General features: G+C 35.5%; 1 protein-coding gene across 4 annotated transcripts in view; it reads right to left on the bottom strand.

The window, feature by feature from the left end:
• The window catches only part of LOC114467258 (TOX high mobility group box family member 2-like), a 262,292-nt gene that overhangs the window by 44,453 nt on the left and 196,347 nt on the right, over positions 1 to 21,492 (bottom strand). For all 4 annotated transcript variants that reach the window (XM_028453431.1, XM_028453430.1, XM_028453428.1 and 1 more), the window contains one exon: positions 68 to 331. In XM_028453431.1, the coding sequence (XP_028309232.1) occupies positions 68 to 331 (264 nt within the window). The remainder of the gene's footprint in view (positions 1 to 67; positions 332 to 21,492) is intronic.

The raw sequence follows: 21,492 nt of genomic DNA, 5'->3' as shown, positions 1-21,492 counted from the left end.
AAGCTAATATCGTAGCACAGTGCTCGACATGCATGAGCAGCAAAAAAGAGAGGAAAGATGAACTCACTGAGTGCATGGGGCCAGAGAGGAGGTGGGTGTCCTGACCCAGCATGTTGGACATCATAAGGGCGGGCAGCTCAGGGTAGGAGTAAGTGTTGAGCAGGCCATTGTGAGGCAGGGAGTGGAAAGGGTATCCTGACTCATGCTCCATGAGGTGAAGCAAAGAGGGGTCGGCGTGGTTCGGGGGTGTGATGGGGGGGATCTCATAGTCTTCGTCCCCAGCTCCTCCTCCTCCACCGCCGCTGCTGCCTCTGCCCTGACTGGAGTAGCTCTAGGAAGGCAGAAAATACATGGCGTGAGAACCAGGGTTTGGGTCCTTTACATTTTACAATTACATCTCAATTACATCTTCAATTATCCATGTTCAATTACAACTCAATTATGATTACGGTGACTGACATTTTTTCCAATTACAATAAAAATTATTATTATTTCACCCTTGAAATGTATTGCAATTACTGAAGTTCAATTACAATTAATGAATCTTTAATAAAAAAAAAAGCCCATAAAACATAACCTTCTACTTGTGTTAGCATCTCTTATGATAACAGCTAGGTTTTGACCCATATCTTAAATCAGCATTAAAATACACTAAAACAGCGATTCTCAACTGGTGGGTCAGGACCCAAAAGTGGGTCGCGGACCTGTACTGGATTGGTCACATACACCTGTTCAAAAATAAATAAATTAAACTTAATGTCTCTCATGTTGGACTTGTCTTTTATTTTAATAATAATAAATAATAACAATAACAATAACAATAACAATAATGCATTGGATTTTATATAGCACTTTTCATAGATATTCAAAGTGATTAAACACTGATGTGCATTATTCTTTCACTCCACCCACAGTGGTGGTAAGCTACTATTGTAGCCACAGCTGCCCTGGGGCAGACTGACAGAAGCGAGGCTGCTATGTGAACCATGGGTCATTGGAAAATAAACTTTTCTTTTGACAGGCATGCTGTGAAATGCATGTTGCACAGGAAAATATATAGATTTATAGGGATGTAACGATTCACTCAACTCCCGATACGATTCGATTCACGATACTGGGTTCACGATACGATTCTCTCACGATTTTTCCATTTACAAAATGGGACTGTAGACAAATTTTTTTTTTGGGAAATACTGTATTATTTTCCTTTTAATTTTCATTGTCAAAAGAATTCCTTGATAAACTATTCAAAACAATGCAATTTAACTAAAAATAAATCTTGAATTAAATAAATAAAGGAATAATACAAATGACAATGAAGCCTATTAATTTAAATTCTGGTTCTATAATAAACAATGCAAAACTGCATAATAGTTCTTTTTCTTTTAAAAGTGCAACTGAAAATGTTTTTTGTGCCTTAACAATTGGACTTTAAAAAAAAAAAAAACCGTCATTGCACTGATTTACATCATATTTGTTTGGACCAGCAGAGGGCGCTGGTAACACAGTGGTCAGTTGGCATGCAGATATCTTTCAGTGAAGAAGAGAAGCTATGCTAGCAGACAGAGCTAATAGAAAAACGTGACTTTTACAGATATTCAAGTAATATTACAGATATTCTTTCGGTGCTAAAGGGGTAATGAATCATTTATTAACATATTTAACAGTAGAAGGCGGCCAGAAAGAAAGTATTAGCAGACTCCGCCCGCCGCCAACACTTCCCGATAGCCCTCTGCTGGTTTAAAAAAAGTACTGCGATTCAATTGCCAGAAAATCGATATCAACCGTGATACCCATGAATCGATTTTTAACTGCCTTACAATTAATCGTTACATCCCTATAGATTTATGTTGTAAAAAAGATTATGTGTGTGTTTTCAACCCCTTAATATTGGTTGATTGAATTCTGAAAAAAAAGAGGGTCGCGTGGCAAAATGTGGGTCCCAGGGTGAGACAAGTTGAGAACTACTGCACCAAGATATATTATCTATCATGCAGTTTGTTTTTCATTTCTTGGGTACCCGCAGATAATTACAAAGTCAATTATCTGAACTCAATTACAATTCTATTATGATTACAACAGCAACCAATTTTTTGAAATTACAATTATAATTACGTCAAAACTGTAAAAAAAAGATCAATAATGTGATTACTATAACATTTAACCCCAACCCTGGTGAGAATAGCTAATTCATTTTCATGTGGATTTATTGGATTTTTTTATATTTAATATTTTGCTTGCGCTTTGAGATGACTATTATTTTAATTTGTGCTATATAAATACAGCTGAATTGAATTGAATTGAACAGTGTTGTATGCAATATAAGGACACGCAATTGTTTTGAGTCTTACACTTCAGTAATAGGACAATATACTGCTTTAGCTCACAGAAAAACAAGCGCTAATCCCAGAAAGCTAAGAGCTTACATATCTCTACAAGGCATTAAACAGATGCACACAACATAACATAAAGCAAATAAGCTCCGAGTCGACAACATTAAACAGCATTGTGTCCAATTATGATGTCAAGAAATACTTGAATCTGAAGGAAAAACCATTAAAAGAATGTTGCGTTCATCAGATACCAGCACATTATGAAAAAAGTCCACGTCGGAACAAAAATTCTAAAAACACTCATAACTATAAAGCTTCAGAAAACTTAACTTAAATAAACATCACTGTTGTTCTTTGGTCTTACAGTATGTGCAGACATTGGAAATGCTGTTGCCATTTCAGTTTGTTCCCCAGGAATTAAAAACAATTAGAAATGCAAATAAAGTTGAAGAATTTATTCGACACAAGGGCACACTGCAAATTAATGAGAGTTAGACAACAACAGCTGCCGTACAGAATAATTTGCTTTAGAAATGCTGACAGCTTTTAGGCGACAAAACTGTCAGCGTGCGCGCCTTTAAAATATACTTAATCAAATTCATTACAAGGAAAAACACTAGTGACAATCACTTAGTAGCTTCTTTTTTCTAATCCCATAATTATAATGCCAATCATACTTCCAGAAACAGAAAACTGAGCTAAAAAAGCCCGATCCCCTTATTATTAGATGGATGCATAATATTTAAATGACCCCAGGCGGAGCAGATTGTGTGCTCCTAATAAGGTGAAACAAGAGCAGTGTATTTTCCAGAGCCTATTTTGACACAATATTGCACAGAGAAATATGGTTTAGAGCTCTCAAAAAAGCACACTGAGTGTATTCACCGGGGAGTGAAAAGCAATTTTGTCAGAGGCAATCTGATGCCAACTCCCCTTTATAATGACTGGGGAAAATTAATCATCACAAATAATATTCCAGTGTCAGCCATTCAAGAGCTTTTTAATAGAATTTTTATTATTCATGTCTCGTGGTACACATCAACTAGTCCGTTCTGCAACATTTCAGAAATCAATTCAATATCATCTTCGTGTTGGCTGTCATCGCGCCTGCCAGTGCAGCAATTCATCTCGCAAACAAATACTTTGAGCAAACAAAATGGCAAAAAAAAAAAAAAAACGTGTGGAAGAGCTACAGCAAGCTTTTCCACCAGACGAACTGCTGCTTGCCGATAGGATAAAAAGCCTCATAATGCGCTCAATCATTAGGGAGAAAATAATAATAATAAAAATAACAACAATAAAAGGAATATGTGTTCTATCAGATAGTGATGTGCTATTTTCTCATCCCCATAATGCTCCCTGTCATCGCTCGGCACTTGCTTTGAAATATTGTCACTGACAATTCCTTTTCCCGTGATAAAAGTTCTGCAGACGTCTGTTTCGTTGTCATCTGACATCTATTACTGTTGTCGTTTGTTATTGTGCTGAATAAACACACACTGCAGATTAAATTCAATAACAAAGACCAACAAGTCTCACCTTGATTTAACCATCCGTCTTTTTCAGCATCCACACATCAAACTGAGGACTGATAAGATCATACTGTAACACTGACAAACTAGTGATCCACAGTGGACCTGGTAAATACATTATTCACCCATTCATTTATTTAGAAAAAAAAAAAAAAAAAAAATGCTTCAAGCTGCATTTATTGCATGATTCGTGTTTTGAAAAATACCTAAAAGTATGAGTAAATGGACACATTGGCTTCACTTTAATTCATTTTTATGGTCCTCAGCAATTCACTGATACTCCAGTTTAATCGTGGTGTGAATGCATGAATGAATGAGTGTATGTATATCCAGGGGTACACAAAAGTGGTCCACAGGTTTGCATGCCCAAAAAAAGACCAAAGCGTAACCAATATTAATTATTAAAACAGCATTTATGCACATAAAACGTGTCAAACTCATGGCCCGGTGGCCAAATCCGGCCCTTTGGAGCATCCAATTCGGCCCGCAGTAGAAAGTGAAAATAACAGGTAGAAACATGAATCATTGTGCAAATGAAACTAAACAGTATTTGCAGAGGCTCACAGTTTTTCCAGTGCTTATAGTATTCTGATAGTATAGTATAGTGCTTATAGTATAGTATATTAGTATTATTGCAGTCATTTTGAATGTTAAACAGTTAAAAAACCCTTAAAAATTCTTTGATTTTCCTTAAATTATGACATATCATTTCCCTTAATAAACAGAAATTGATCATACAATCTAGAACAGTGGTTCCCAAACTTTCCACAGTCCCGTACCCATTCACACCTTTAACCTGAAGCCATGTACCCCCTACTCCTGCACACTTAATAAACAAAAAGTCATATAAAATGTAGAACTATAGGAATGATACATAATAATAATAATTATTATTATTATTTCAATAACTAGAATATTTCTATTTCCTGAAGAAAATGCACATCGTCCTGCCTTAGCCTCGCATTAGCCTAGCATTAGCCTAACATTACCCTTAGCTATCCTTAATTCTAGCATTAATATTAACCTAGCATTAACATTAACCTAGCAATAGCATTAACCTAGCAATAGCATTAACCTAGCATTAACATTAACCTAGCATTAACATTAACCTAGCAATAACATTAGCCTAGCATTAACATTGACTTAGCAATAGCTATAACGTAGCATTATTATAAGCCTAGCAATAGCATTGACCTAGCATTAACATTAACCTAGCATTAGCCTAACAATACCAATAACCTAGCATTAGTCCAGCATTAGCATTGACTAAGCATTATTTTTAACCTAGCATTAACATTAGCCTAGCAATAGCATTAGCCTAGCAATGACTTTAGCCTAGCAATAACATTAACTGAGCATTAGTCTAGCAATAGCACTAGCCTAACATTAGCATTAACCTAACATTAGCATTCACTTAGCATAAGCTTTAACCTAGCATTAGCCTTACAATAGCATTAACCTGGCATTAGCATTAACCTAGCATTAGCATTAGCTGCTCTATTTATAATTTAGTTTTGTTGTCAGTGTTTTTAATTTTCATTCACGTACCCCCTATGACAATTTGAGTAACCCTGGGGTTACCCGTACCCCACTTTGGGAACCTAGGGTCTAGAACATTTAAAGTGAAGATCCTGCTGGGACTGATTTATGTCACTTTGACTGTTTGATGTTGTTGATTTCTTACATATTTTGTATATTTCATGAATACGTAGAAGTGTAAACTAGGGAAGAATAATATTGAAATTACTCCGTGGCCCACTTGTGATCAAACTGCTCCATATGTGGCCCCTGAGCTGGAATGAGTTTGACACCCCTGACCTAAGAATTAGAATATAGAAAAGATAGAATAGAAAAGATAGACGTGAACGAGAGAAGTGGCTCCTGATTGGGAGCTGATTTGAGAAAGGTGAGTGAAAGAAATGAGTTATTCAGAGACTGCACAGTTGCGGTGAAGGAAATGAGTGAAAGAAAACTAATCATGGTCATGGTCAGTTCCAGAGCAGATCAGACTGAACCATCAAAATATTTCATATCACACAGGCTCCACAAACAACCTGCACAGACAGTATCACTCTGTTTAATATATACATATATATATTTGAATTAACACATTTAACACATGATAAATACCACAAGCAAAAACATTCATACTGTAAAAAAAATACTATTTGTTTTGATTTTTAAAGTTGGAAATAGGCCTTAATAAAAATAAAAAAATTAAAAAAAGGAAATAGGCCTTAATGATTTTTTGTTTTTTGATTGATATTGTTTTTGCAATTTCAAACAACGCGATCATGTGATCTCCAAAGTTGTGGTCCAAAACCGAACCCTACGCTACCGTTTGTCCTACTCTGAACAATTTATCAGCATTTTTACAAATTGCAAATCACTATTTAACTTTTCTTACCATTTTTAATATTCCAGGAATAAAAAAAAGAAAGTCTAGTTTTTAAATTCCAGACAAAGCACTACTAATGAAAGTGTTGTTGGGATATCTCCAAAGCTTTTAATACAGGGCTGTGGAGCAACTCAGTTCTGATCAATACTTTAACACGTGTCTATTTCCATCCAAAGAAACAATATATGTTGTCATACGCATGTTACATGATTTAAATGCTGTCATGGTGCTATTTTATGACCTTGCTTTCAATAGCTTTTGTGACTTTTTTTTCTTTTTTCTCTCCTGTCTTTACAGTTCGCTTGTGATGCCCTTGGAGATAGGACAAAGGACAAGGATATCACAAGTTTAACATTTTCAAATAAAGATAAATAATTCATAAATTTACTCTTTGAGGACAAGAAAAAAAATGAATAAGGGAAAAAGAGAGAGAGAGAGAGAGAGACGGGTCAGGAAAAAAAGCCAAACGTTGATTCAGCCATCTTTTACTGTAACCTTCACCCCTCCCTCCCTCTCCTGAGATGAAATATAAGCAAAGCTGTCACAATGCAGGACAAAGTTATTACTTTTGGACCTCTGAAGATTCAGCATATGCATTTCTTTCAGATTTAATTAATAAATCCTATGAATATAATAACTAAATTCCATATTTTTCTTCAAACCGTCTATTTGCATAAAAAAACAAGTACAGTAGTCAAAGTGAAAGGTTTTACAATATATTATTCAAGTTCAAGTTTAACAAATGCCAACAGGAAAAACAGCAGACATAGGCAACTGGCAGCCCGGGGGCCACATTTGGCCCTCGGTCTAATTTTACGCGGCACACAAAATGTACAAAATGACAGAAAAATACACAAAACAAAAGCAAGAATACATGAAAAAATACATATAATTACAACATTGCAGGAAAATACAGTAAAAGACAAGAAAAAAGAGATATGAGGGGCTTCGTAGTGAAACACACAAAACTACAACAGTAATACACAAAATGACTCATAAAAATACACAAAATTACAGAAACAAACACCACAACAAACATACACAGAATGACAGAAAAACACACAAAATTACTATAAAAACATTTTTTTTTCTTTCCTGCATTAACCCTCAGATTAGTCATTATTCTAAATGCTGATATGAATTTTGATAATGTGGCCCTCAGATCAAACAAACACATTTTTGTGGCCCCTCTGTGATAAAAGTTGCCTACTTCTGACATACAGTATACTGTATGATCACTATTATTGTGCACTTCTCATAGATTAACAACGGAGCACAAATATTCTCCGGATCAAATGATCCTGATCATGGTTCAGTGATCATTCACACTTTAAAGGTTTTGGAAAAAGTTCTATTCCCAGTAATAATAGTACAGTAGGTCCAGATGTATAGGCAATTTAATGTTTTTGAAAATTTGCGATGAAATCTGGATCCGATCTGGAGGAAACTCATTGGGGTATATGAGAAACCAACCCAACATAACTGAGTCACATTTCATAAAGTTGGTCAATTAGGAACCGATAAATTATTTTTTCAAATTTTGCCGGTGCTGAGCGATGTGTTGATTTTTTAAACTGATCCAAAATCAGTGTATTCTTCCAAATCCCCTTCAAAATGTAATGGAATCTTCCATGGCATAAGGTCTATGGTTGGTTACAATTTTGTATTTTTGATGAAATCCTGTTACAAAACAACAATAAAAAAAAAACAATCATAATAAATGCTGCGCCTCTTCCAATTCCCGACCCTGACTCCCTCTTCCCTGTTCCCTTCCCCCTCACCAAGGTGTAACACTGCCCTCTCTTTTTATATTCTCCCTTTAATAAAGGTTTTCTTACTCTTCCTTAGGGAGGGATGGTGATGGTCACAATTACAGTATGTAATAAAATAAATGTATTTATTTAATTGCAATAATAAAACATGCATTGCTGTTGTGTAAAGATTGCACTACGTATAGTGTTGACCTTCGATGGCATGTGCAGACAATGTAAACATTTAAAAAGAAGAACAACATAAACAGCATAAAAAAAAAAAAAAAATTCTTTAAATTAAATAAAATTAAATAAATGTTGGTGAAAATATCACCTTTTTGGTGATAAAACCTGGATATGAAAAAGAAGTTAGAGAAAAGTTATTGTTTTCTTTGGGCAGTTTCATATACTCAAAAAATTGTGGTTTGCACAGCATACTTTAGAGATAATCATGTTTTTAAATTACTGTAGGATTGATGGTGACATCCTCCTATAAATCTTTAGTGCTCACTGTAGTGATACTGGGGTGATAGGGAAAGAGAGGCTTTCTCTGCTTATTCAGAACACAAGTCAAGGGAAATCCTGAAGAGATTAAAAGTGCAACCCACAGAGAGAGAGAGAGACAATCAGAAAAACAGATAATCAGCTATTACATGCTACTGTACTGTAGGAATCAATAAACTAGCAAAAGCAGCAGCCAGACTGGAACTAAACGTGCCCCCACTGGGATCCACGCTACAATTCCCAGTGGCTACTACGTACATTCTTCATTAAGTCAGCACAATCTTTCACCAATTTTTAATCCTGATTATTGTAATTAGGGTAGCAGGCGCCTGCAATGTGCTGCAGCCTACCTGAATGCATTTATTCTCCCCAAGTTCAATTTAAAACGCACCAATTACTCTAACGACGTGTTTTTGTGCTTTGGGAGGAAATCCTCCCATTAGCACTGAGGAAGAACATGCAACTCCAAAGCTAAAGACTGGAAAAAAAGACATTCTCCAAAAACATTAAAACATTTGTTGGAGAAACGAGTTTTTGACGAAGAATATGAAGGTAATCATGATGCAAAATGTGAGAGCTTGTAGAATGTTTTGTGAGCTTGTGTATAAAAAAATCCACACACACGTAAAATAAATTGAATGTCACAAATGATGGGAAAAATGTATAGACTGATATTTACACATAAAATTACAGCTGCAAACTTGTAATCCAACATTTATTCACATGTTTTTTAATTACTTGAATGATCGTTTACCACCACAACTCTCCGGTTGAAACTTTTCGAATCTGCCGCTACAGATGCACAAACTACTTTTCTCTTGTGAATCTGCGCTGCTGGAGTTTTCTACAATTGACAAAATCTACAATCTGTACAATGTGACGAAGCAATAAAACAATGAACATGTATGTGAACTGTCTCATGAAAATAAAGATTTTGTAAAATACATTAATGGCTTGGCCACCGCATCAGCCATCAGCGCTCAATTCTCATTTGCACGAGTAAACAGATTCCTGCTCGTAGAAATGCCCCCCTCCTCTCCCCCGTGTGTGGATTGACCAATCAGAAGCGAGGCTTTGGAGACAGTGGGCTGTGTCTTTTTAGCGCAGCTGCCGGTGATATGACCGAACCATGTCATTTTTCGGCACTGTAGAGGCAGGATGCTGAATTTTGCCTCCACAGATTGTTTGAAAAAGGTTGTTAGAGTCATTTATGAACAAAAATAGTCATGGAGCGTTATTCTCTATGTTTAAATTTAGGTAAACGCTATGTGGAGATGAGGATCGAGCACTAACAGCTGATGCAGTGGCCAAGCGGTTAATGTATTTTACAAAATCTTTATTTTTACGAGACAGTTCACATACACATTCATTGTTTTATTGCTTCGTCACGTTATACAGATTGTAGATTTTCTCAATTGTAGAAAACTCAAGCAGCACAGATTCACACGAGAAAAGTAGTTTGTGCATCTGTAGCGGCAGATTGGAGAAGTTGTAACCGGAGAGTTGTGGTTCATTCACGCAGGTAATTAAAAAACATGTGAATAAACGATGGATTACAAGTTTTCAGCTGTAATTTTATGTGTAAATATCAGTCTATACATTTTTTCCCATCATTTGTGACTTTAAATTTATTTCACGTGTGTGTATTTTTTATACACAAGCTCACATCACATTTTGCAACATGTCTACCTTCATAGAAGAAGCTCAAAAGAAAATGTTAAACCATAATTTAAATGTGTCATAACTTACAGTATGTTTTGCAGAAGTCCCGAAAACAAAACACTCACTTTTACTTTCATATTTAATCTTAAAGTTAAGTAATTCTTTAGCAAATTTAAGATACCGTAGACCACGTGTCAAACTCTTGGCCCGGGGGCCAAATCTGGCCTTTCAGAGCATCCAAGTTGAAATGTATCAATGTGTAAATTACCAAATAATTCTGTTGTAAATTGTTGTTCAAAGAACTAAAAAATTTTCAAAATCTTGCTATTTTTCCTCAATTTAATCTACAAAATCATTCCAAATTGCATAAAAATTGGTCAAAAAATGAATAAATCAAAGGACATTGAAGTATTTGTCACTTATTGCTTACATAATATTGATGCCTTTCATACTGTATGTTTAATTTATAACTGGAAGTGCAAACTTGGGCACACTGATGTTGAAATTGTTTGTTTTCCCACCTAAAACCTGCAACTGCTCCATATTTGGCCCCTGAAATAAAGAGTTTGGCCCCCTGCTGTAGACTACAGTTACATTGAAGAGAAAACATAACATATTAGATGGGGGTCATTACTTTAGTGATTTAGGTTTTCATGACCTCAACAATGGCTTGTGTGATAACAATGAATTGTTGGTCAATATGAGAGTAATAATATTCCAGCAAAAGTGAAAAGACTGAAACGCTAACAGGGGCCAAACAGCATTCAGTCTTTGATGGACTTTGTTATTAAAGCTTCAGCTGTTCATGTAAAATCAAAAGGCTTTGAAAAATAACTAATCGTAACTGTATAAAAAGGTCTTGTTTTGTGTCAGAAGCCACATAATGTTTAATGAGTAGAAAGTGGCCTATGGAAAAGTCATCCAACCATATGTTTCACTGAGAAATATATGACAAAGCAGGACAAACAACAGCTGGCAATGAATATATGAAGGTTTTAATGTCCACTCTGTGCATTTCACATAGATGGACGTCCGACAGAATAAATACTGTGAATATATTTTGGCGTTTTTTTTGTATTTATTTATTTTTTAAAGATCCTCTTTACCAATTGTGAAAAGGACACATTATTATTAACAATAGTTTAAAGGTTACCTATAGTGGAAATGTATTTAACAAAAAATGTGTTATATATACATTACCATATTTCATATCCTGACCAAAATGGCAGCTCAACATAGTTAATGGTCCAAGGCAGGGATGGGCAACTTTTATAGGAGTGGGGGCCACAAATATCGGATTATCTGATCCGAGCACCACTCTTTTTAAAAATCATGCCACTATTGAGAAAAATTACCAATCTGAACAAAAATACAGGTAAGAACAATAGCTTTTGTTTTGTTTTCCCATCATTATAGTTAATATTTGTTGTGTATTATGTATTCATTTTTGGGGTGTGTGTGTGTTTGGAGTCATTTTGTGGGTTATTGTTGCTATTTTATGTGTTTTTATGAGTCATTTTGTGTTATTGGAGTTGCCTATCTCTGCCCAAAGGTATAAATTTGTTTTTAAAATGTCCTTTTAATAATAATAAAAAAAAGGTACACATATTTAGTTTATTGGTAATACATTTTTTTGTGATGTACCTGTTCACTACAGCTACCATTTAAGGTAAAGTGAGCCACATTAGATTGGTTGTGTGAATTGGCTGATGCTTCATGGGAAACACAATACAAATGAGTAGAATGGAAACGCAGAACAGAGACAGAACTGGAATAAGTGACATTAATATGTGTCTGCACGTGTGTGTGTGTGTGTGCGCGTCCTAGAGTAGCTCAGGGTCATAGGTAGCCTGTGTCACTAACGGACAGGTGGGCTGTTGTGGGCTTTCACCAATGGCATATAGAAGCAAGCTAACCTCCTCCGTGCGCCCCCATGCTCCAGTAATTCTCTCAAATGTCACATCAAAATGGATCTCATTTAAGTGGAAAAAAAGGACCTGACTCTCCATTGGAGATGTGGGCGGACCTGCACTGGGTCTCGCATGAACTCTAAAACCTCGATGGCAATGGAAGTGTTTTGATAAAGTGCGAAAACGGACCAAGTACCACACACTCGTGTCGATTTTAAGTAAGAGTATCGGTTTGAGATGAAATTTTGGAGGCGAAAAAGCACCCTGATCTTTGCTCTGGAAGAGAAAAAAAAAATAAAAATAAGGAAACTCTTCAGCGTTTGAAGCAAAGGATGATTTTTCTTCTTTGACAATGGGTGCCATGCTGTGGTCTCAGCTACATTCTGTATTCTTATTCATTAAAAAGAATTGTATTAATAAATAAAATATGCTGTCTCGAAGTCACTCATCTTCCCCAAGGGAACGTGGAAGCCTCAGTAATCACATATGGCACAATAGCTTGCCCATAATCCCCTTTATTTTTATTTTCATGATGTCACTCGCTTTAAGCCCCTTGCTTTATGAGTCGCAAACAGAGGGGGGGGGGGAGTAGGAGGAGCGCAGAGGAGAGGAAAATGCAAGGGAGGGGGGTTAAAAACAAATGATGTGGATCCCTCATTGTTCTTTCTCTATGCCCTCATTCCAGTCAGGGCAATAAGAGAACATTGTGATTTACTGTCAGTGAAGCGCAAGAGTGCATCAGAGAGAATCCACTGCAGCAGCAGCAGCCATTAAAATAGATTTAACTTCCCACAGTATTAGGCCAGATGTCTACACTTCTATTATATTTCAATCAGCCATGACCTTGGTCTCCATATGATGAGAAAGATCACAGAGAGAGAGGGAACGGGAGAGTGAGAATACATGCAGAAAAACCAATAGAAATATCAAACTACTTAGTCCCACTAAATCCCCATGCTCCGCTGTGCTGCATACACACAGAGACACAGAGAGAGAGAGAGCTGGGACCGAAATAGAGCTATGGTTTCGAGTTCTCTTAAAAGAGAGTATGAATCATTGAGTGAACTGCTGATAAGTTGCTGTTTTTATTTGGGGGGGGGATGCTGCCTTTTCTACAATGTACAATAAAACGGCACTCAACGCTTTTCGTGTTCCGTGTAATTTTCAATGAGTAGAAATGTTAACCTCCATAATAAGCATAGATCTTGTATGAATACTAGCATTTACTATGATCCAATCATTTGCCCTGAGCTCTATTATCTTTTTAGGAATCTATAATTTGAGTACAATCCTTGCTCACCGTTATCTTTCCATACAGTCAAGCAGAGGTCACTATACTTGGCCTATTTCAGAGTCCAACAGTAATTGGACTTATTGGCTGACCTGAACTGACCTACATAGAAGAATTACCAATCCACAATTACATCTATAACGTAGAATCCCTGCTGAGTATGGGTGTGGATGTTCATCTCATATTCATCCCGTATCAGGGTCGGGCTCAATTATAATTGTGTAAATGATAATTAATTACAATTATGGTGAAATTATAATTATAAATGTAATTTAAAAAAAATCTGTTGCTGTTGTAATCGTAATTAAATTGTAATTGAGTTCAGATAAGTGACTTTGTAACTGTAATTGCTATGAAAATTCTATAAAAAAATGTTTTAATTTTAATTTCATGCAAAACTGGGGAACTATGTTACAGTTCTACACATATGTAGTTAACAATTATTAAATGTTTCATATCAAGCTTCCACACATTTTACCATTTATATATATATATATATTTTAAAAAAAATTGAGGGGTATACTGACACAAAAATATTAAAACCTATATTTTCATTGATTTGGAAGCTTAACAAAACAAAACAAAAACAATACATAGGAAAGAAATGAGATGATATATATCATTCGTAAGTATATGAAAGAAGAGCAACAATTTTTCTCAGGATAGTAATAATATATATCGTGTATATAATGGTATAAAATATATTAATACTTAATAAACATGACAAAAAGGTTTTTGTTAATTTATATATTGCCACTTTAAAATTAATTGGTGAAATTTGTGTCGTAGATATGGAATATTATAATAATAATATTATGTGCATGTCATGTATATTCATGCGTATGTACATATATATGTGTACGTACTGTATATATAGCATATACAGCTAATTTAGGACCAGTTATCATAAGAGACGCTAACAGAAAGCTAACACAAGAGGAAGGTTAACTTCAACTAGGTTATTCATTTCAGGCTCAGTAATTGTGATTAATTGTAATTGAAATTTAGTAATTGAGAGTGTAATTGTAATTGACATTCTGAGGGTAAAAAATATTGTAATTTAATTTTAATTGGGAAAAAATGCTGGTCACTGTAATCGTAATTGAATTGTAATTGAACATGGGTAATTCAAAACGTAATTGTAACTTAAAAATGAAATTGACCTCAACCCTGTCTGTCCAGTATATTCAACTAATACTGATGCTAAAAAAAGCTTTAATTCATGTTGCTAAAATAGTTGAAATACACGATGTACACGACACTAGTCGACTTCGTTCTTGCAACCTTGCCAGCGGCTCGGTTCAGCCTCAAAGAAGAAGTGAGATGTGTGTTGGCGTTTTTCAGACCCTTAATTTTCATTTTTATCCTCTGTCTAAAATGTCCCTTCTATTTATTCTGGAGGAGGAGAATGCACGCAGGAGAGAAATGAATTCAGTGAAGTATAGGGGGTTGTTCAGTAGGGGAGGGGTTTGCGTTGCAGTTGTTGTGGTGGTGGTGATGGTGGTGGGGGTATAATGGTGCACTGTGAGTCACTATTAAGTAATGATGCCTTTTCACATCAGCATCGCCCACATTGGGTGTACGGTGCCAGGGTGTACTGAGGTGTCTCTGACTCAGAGGGAAAGAGGGATAGAGATGGTAGGAGAGTGAGGGAGGGCTGGACCTGAGGGGCCAAAAGTATCATCCAATCAAACACTTTCTGAGAGACAACAACAAGGCATACAGACAGCTATAGCTAACACTCATTACTGCTTGTATTCACAACATTTTGGATATTGTAAAGGAAGAATGTGCGATATGTTATGATTTATGATATATCGTCTAAAACATTCCCACCGGTAAGAATTAGGGGTGAGTATTGGCAAGGATGTTGCAATACGATACGTATCACGATACTTGGGTCACGATGTGATATTATCATGATATCACAATATACTGCGATATTCTACCCAGTCAAAATCAAAATTAGACGTAGAGATGCGGCTGTTTCTCTAACACCTCGGCATGATGTCTTGCTAGGTGAGCTCGTAAGATAGGCGTGTTCCCACAATATTTCATGTGAGCGAGGCAAATCTTACAGAGGGCGCTGTCTTTATTTTTACTCCCTTTAAGTTGGAAGCCAAAGTACTTCCAAACGTCAACTTTGTACTGTGGAGGCGTTGTTATTTTGTTAGCCATGTTGTTTGGGATTTGAATCAGTTCGTTTCTGCCACTGTGACTCCCTCTATTACAGAAATGGCGCTGCGCCGCACAGCAAAGTGGCTCTCCGGCGCCATCTACCGGAGTGGAGGTGCGGAAGTGGCACAATTTTCAAGGTGTTTATGTAGGAACAGGAGCTGGTCAACATGGCCGGTAGTTAGGCTGCTCCGCTGAAAAGTGACAATGTCTCCAGCAGTAGAAAACATAAGAAAAATATTGAGTAAATATCAGGAAAAAAAAAATAATAATAAAAAAAAATATATATATATATATATATATATATTTTGTTTAAAAAAAATCGCGATAAATCGTGAAATCAATTTTTTTTTCACACCCCTAGTAAGAACATGTCATCCAACGATAGAAACGATGAATTGCCATTGATGACGTATGGTAAGTGCGCAACACACTCGAATGACGTAGGCAAGTGTCGGAAATTAGTGAGGGCCACATTTGGCCCTTAATATAGCCAGGAATGCCACTCGCTTGTTAAATGGGCCAAAAGTTTTTTGTCAACAATTTATTATTCTCTGGAGTGCTGTTCACGGTAGCTACACGGTGCACGCTGCCACCACCCCCTCGTCTGTTTGCATTGCTGTTTTTAGGGGCTTGTTTTGTAATATTTACAGGCTTTTAAGAGCTAAATAAACCCACAGTTTCCCTACATCTGTCTTCTTCTTTCTGTAAAAGCTGACGTACTACTTGCAACGTTCTCTGAAAAAGGAAAGTTGTGCTTTTCAGTTATTTGCGTTGTCAGAAGCTACTTTGCATCTTAATCTATAAAAGTATCCAACTACTATTTTTTAATGGCCCCCAATCATTTTAAAAACGTCACTACATTTTATCACTACAGGTGTACTACTTGAACTTAACTGATGTAGCCATTGTCATTATTCTGGTGATAGATTTATAGTAAAAAAGATTAGGCTGAATTGATGTTTATTTATCATATTTTTATCGTTATCGTGATAAATACCAGAAATTGTCGCAATACATTTTTTAGTCTATGTCGCCCATTCCTACTGTAAAGCTCGTAAAGCAAAAGCCTAAAGTTTGGACTCATAAATGGTCAAATCAACATTTAATTCTGCACATTTCTTAATTGGTTAGCATCACCGTCTCTTCGGCTATCTTCAGACTGTATGCAAATGCGACCCAAATCCGATTTCTTTGCCTATATGTGACCGGTTAAATCTGTTAAAGACACTTTGAACAGTACAAATCAGATTTTTGTTTAACTCCGACTCAGGCTACTGACATATGTGGTTCTAAATTCGATATGTATCTGATATTTTTCACTGCGACTGGTGTCTGATCGACCAGATTGCATCTATCTAACCTTTATGTCATCAAAAGGTGCATAAACGTCACCATTCTGCATTCACTGTAGTTTTCATACTAGATGAAATGTTGTTCAGATTTTTTTTCATTTTTACAAAAAAGTTTTCTGCTGCTTTGATTCGAACATATTACTGTTAGTTTCATATCACAGATGTTAGTACTGCCTCAGGTGTGTCGTATAAGTTTTCAGTGAAATGATCCTAAACTTTTGAGACTTTAGGTTGGTTCTTCTGTTGCGCAATTCTTCTTCACAATGTAAATAGTAAAGCGACACTGCGCCCAGCAGTTCATGTATGGTACTGCAACAAAAATGAAGCAGAAATGTATCATGAATTTAGAACATTACATGATGTGTCGAAACTCATTTTTGTAGTCAACATCATCAATTACGTTACTCATCATTTTCGCATTATTGCTTCACACATTGTGGCTGGCGCAAATCTCGAGACAGTCTTTATATTTAATTCTATTTCTTATTTTGGCCCACCCTCCCTCCCCTCCCAACAACAATCTGAACCTCCGCCTATGCATCAGTCTGCACGGGAAGGCGAAAGCACAACATAGAGATGGGACATGGTTTGGTTTGCTTCAAAAATGCAAATAACAGGAGCAATAAAAAATAATGAGTGCATAAAACATATGTCAAGATACACGGTGTTAATTGTTTGACAAGAAGAGCATTTAACAAAATCAAGTCATCACTTTTTTTTAGCTTGACAATAGTTTCATTCCAAGTGCACAGATGTTACTGCTGTATCCATCTTCACTTGTAGCTGGAGGCAGGAAACTGAAATGAGCCGATTACCCAAAATGTTCAACTATTACTTGAAGTTGTTTTTGGAAAAAGTCTGTGACATGCCGACTAGAGAGCAGTTCATTTTGGTTAAATGATCCATGAAGCTGTTAGCTGTCATTTGACAAAGTCCTCATATTTGTCTCTTAGAGATTTGCTTAGTTTGACACACATACACGCACGCACGCACGCACACACACACACGCATTGATTGATGCACAATTGTTCTCTGCCTTCCCTTCCTGTGCAGGTTTTATCATTAACATTGTTAGTTTTTAAATCAATTTACACCAACTCAGATGATGAAGCATTTTCACGTAATATAAGACAAAATTAGAGAGAGTTTCTTCAACTCCTGCTAAAGAAATCAGGAAAACAAAATGAAGAAGCCGAAATAGTAAAACACTTTAAAATCATTCAAAATTAGAAAAAAATTTAATTTATCTTTTTAATAATAACAGGTTTTTAAAAAATCAAAATGATTTCCCTTTTCTGTGATGTGATGTTTTTGTGTATTTAACATGAAGTTTACACAAAATGCCATTAGGGCTTCAACATTAAACATACGTAAATTTAAAGTTAGAAGAGATCAATTCAATTTTGTTAGGGACATTTTTTTTTTACTGTAAAATACATGGAACTAGGGCTGGGCAATATATTGAGATTCAGGAGAATTCTATTTCACCGATATAGTAAATTCAAATATTGTCCATATCGATATATATATATATAAATATTTTTATTTTTTTTCATAGTTTTTTTTTTAAATAATTGTTTTAATAGTAGCTGCTTTCACTAATTCTCAGAACAGCATTAAAAAAAAATCATAGTTAGATGGATTTCTGAGTGCGTCCTAACCCAGACCTTCATCAAAACAAGCCACACTGCAGAACTCACTCGCACGTGCTGTCCCAAAAGCCAAAGTGGCACATATTTTGCAGCTGTTTGTTCATAAATGTGCCTTTGTGGCATTTTTTCATCAGCAAATGTAACTGTGCTTTAATCAAACTATAAATTTAGGAATTAGATTATTATCCTTAACTTAAACTAATAGTTTAATATCCTCAATTTGAAATGGTATTACTGTCTGATAGATATGGTAAATGGTTTTAGAGTGTGAGTCTGTCATACGTAAAGTATATACGGTACCGGTGCTGCATACAATCTCATTTTGCTTTTCTTCATACGTGAAATTTTTCCAATATGATTCTTTTTATGTTAATTTAGTGTTAATGGCACAATCCTATCCTCCTAATGTATTGGTCAGGCATATTATGAAAGAAGGAAGCCGTGTGCATTAATTCAAGCTTTAATACTGCGGTAAGATGCCCACTCAGGCCTCTCTACATGATGATGTGTGCCTGTGAAAAAGGTGCATGGAGCCAGAACAGAGACTCCTTTGTTTGGATGTCTGGGGTCTTCCACACATACACACTGAGGTAGCACTTTGACACAGCCAGAAGATTGCATTACACATAACATCTCTGAGCTTTTTAAAAAGAAAACCGCTAATCAGAAACAGCTTAAAAAGGGCCATTCACTGTATTCTTTGACACAATCTTCCCATTCAAACAAGATGTTTTCAAGGCTTTAAACATTGTATGGTTTTTGTGTAAAACAGGGATACGAGCCGCACATACGGAGCTCTTTTAAAAAATCAGACGCTATTCTCAGTGAGATAAACTGGGTAAATAAAGGTCAAATAAAACAGAAAAAAACATTTGATGATTTTCATGTATTTTTTTTTTTTTAAATTGTTCATCTGTTGAGGTTTCAGTTTGTAAGCAAATGAGTGGGCGGTTAATTTTCTTGACCAGCTTGGTTTGTGTCCGCCCACACGAAAAGCTAAAGGGAATCATTTGTTGAATTAAAAACTATAAACATCTCAATTATTATGATGGACTGATAGTGTTATTGAAAAACAAAAGGCATTATTACATTGACTAAATGCCAAAGCTATGCTAATTTTCTCCTGTGATTTTTTTTGTTTGCCTGTTTGATTGGAGTGTTGCACATTAGATAGTTCAACATGTGTCATGAAAACTAACTATGTTCCATGTGAACTGGATCAACTCAATGTTGAATGTAACACTGCAGGATATATATATATATATATATATATATATATATAGATATATATATATATATATATATATATATATATATATATATATATATATATATTTTTATTTTTTTTTTTTTGCATTATTGTTCTATCTTTCTTATCTTTATCTGCTGTGTGTATATCACTGTCTTGGCTTCGCATGCCTGACCATTTTGAGTGAAAATCAAATGTATGAATGATGCACGCATGATAGAGACGATTGTTTGGAACAAAGCTGAAAGCTTGTGGTTAGAGGTAAAGCAAACTGAGCCAGTCGTGATCGTGTTATGTTTGGTTTATGGTCTGCAACTTTTCTACAAGAGAAAAAGTGGAGGGACTGATGGTCGTCAGAGCACCAGCAGGTTTCAGCCTATTTCTGAGCTCCGTGTTCGTATTGATTTGGTCTGCTGGTAGTTGGATAAAGAATTGAAACCCTGTATAATGGACAGATACTCTTTCTCTCTTTTGCATTTCAAACCCTATTTATTGGTTCATTTTTAAAGCTAAAATAATGCTCTCTTACAACATTTGCCTTTCCATTTTTTCTTTTGTTTACCCTGCACATAATTGTGTCACATATAGGGCAGGGCAATATGGACCAAAACTTATATCTCGATATTTTTTATCAAAATAATGATGTATGGTATAAATCTGGATATTTTCAATTCAAATAAAGTCAGACCAGAAAAAGGTTAAAAAAGGATAACGCATACAGCACACCGACAGTAGGTGCTGATGATAAATACTAGGCATGCACTGCCATGAATCTGACGATACAATACAATTCAACATTTGAATGTCACAATACAATATATCAGATGTATTCCGATACTAAAAAATACAATGTATATCGTAATATCAATTATTATATTATATAATTACAAATTTCACCTTTACAAGTAAAAAATGGTACAAATACATTTTATTTCATTTTTTTTAATACTAACGAGAAAAAGTACATTTTAACTAACATGTGAAATCACATATTTTAGAACAGAAAAAATAAAGTTTTCTGAGTGCAAAGAAGAGAAAAAAAATGTATTTTTCATGTTATGTGTTCAGCAGGGACGCTCTCGCTTTGGGATCTGTTAAGTCACAAATTCACTCAAAAATAAATCTTTAAAAAAATTGTTATTGCTTTTTACTCTCATTAAGCACCAGCGTTACTAACCATTAACCTACAATGCACAGGCTTCACCATATAAATCTAAATGTGCTTAAATGTGCTCTATTAAAAGATCTAACAACGAGTGTACGGCTTTATTTAAAGCTGTTTTATAAGCTTCCAGTTCACAGTGGTGACAGAGCATCAACTGTAACACCCAATGTTTTGAGAAAAGTCCAAATAGCTTTTATTCACTAAGAAGCTGTTTGTTGACACAACACAGCAAACCTGGAGTGGGCGGGAGTGATTGACACGTGACAGGTCCAGCAGCAAAACTACAAAGCCAGACGTTTATTACAATTAGCACAAAACCGTGTATGCACGCAAAGAGACATAATAAGTTCAAGAACCATAAACCTCGTCATCGGTTAAAGTACAATAATCTGATAAAGCTCTCAGTCAATCCCCACATCAAAGAAAGGACAACCCTATGGATATAAGATGACGGTGTGTGTGCGTGTGTGTGAAGTTTTACGAGAACATGTGTGTATGGGTTTACGAGTATATAT

This window comes from Gouania willdenowi, chromosome 7, assembly GCF_900634775.1.
Source record: "Gouania willdenowi chromosome 7, fGouWil2.1, whole genome shotgun sequence".
Taxonomy (NCBI): Eukaryota; Metazoa; Chordata; class Actinopteri; order Blenniiformes; family Gobiesocidae; genus Gouania; species Gouania willdenowi.
The sequence above is the reverse complement of the archived record's forward strand: the minus strand, read 5'-3'. Positions and strand labels throughout refer to the sequence as shown.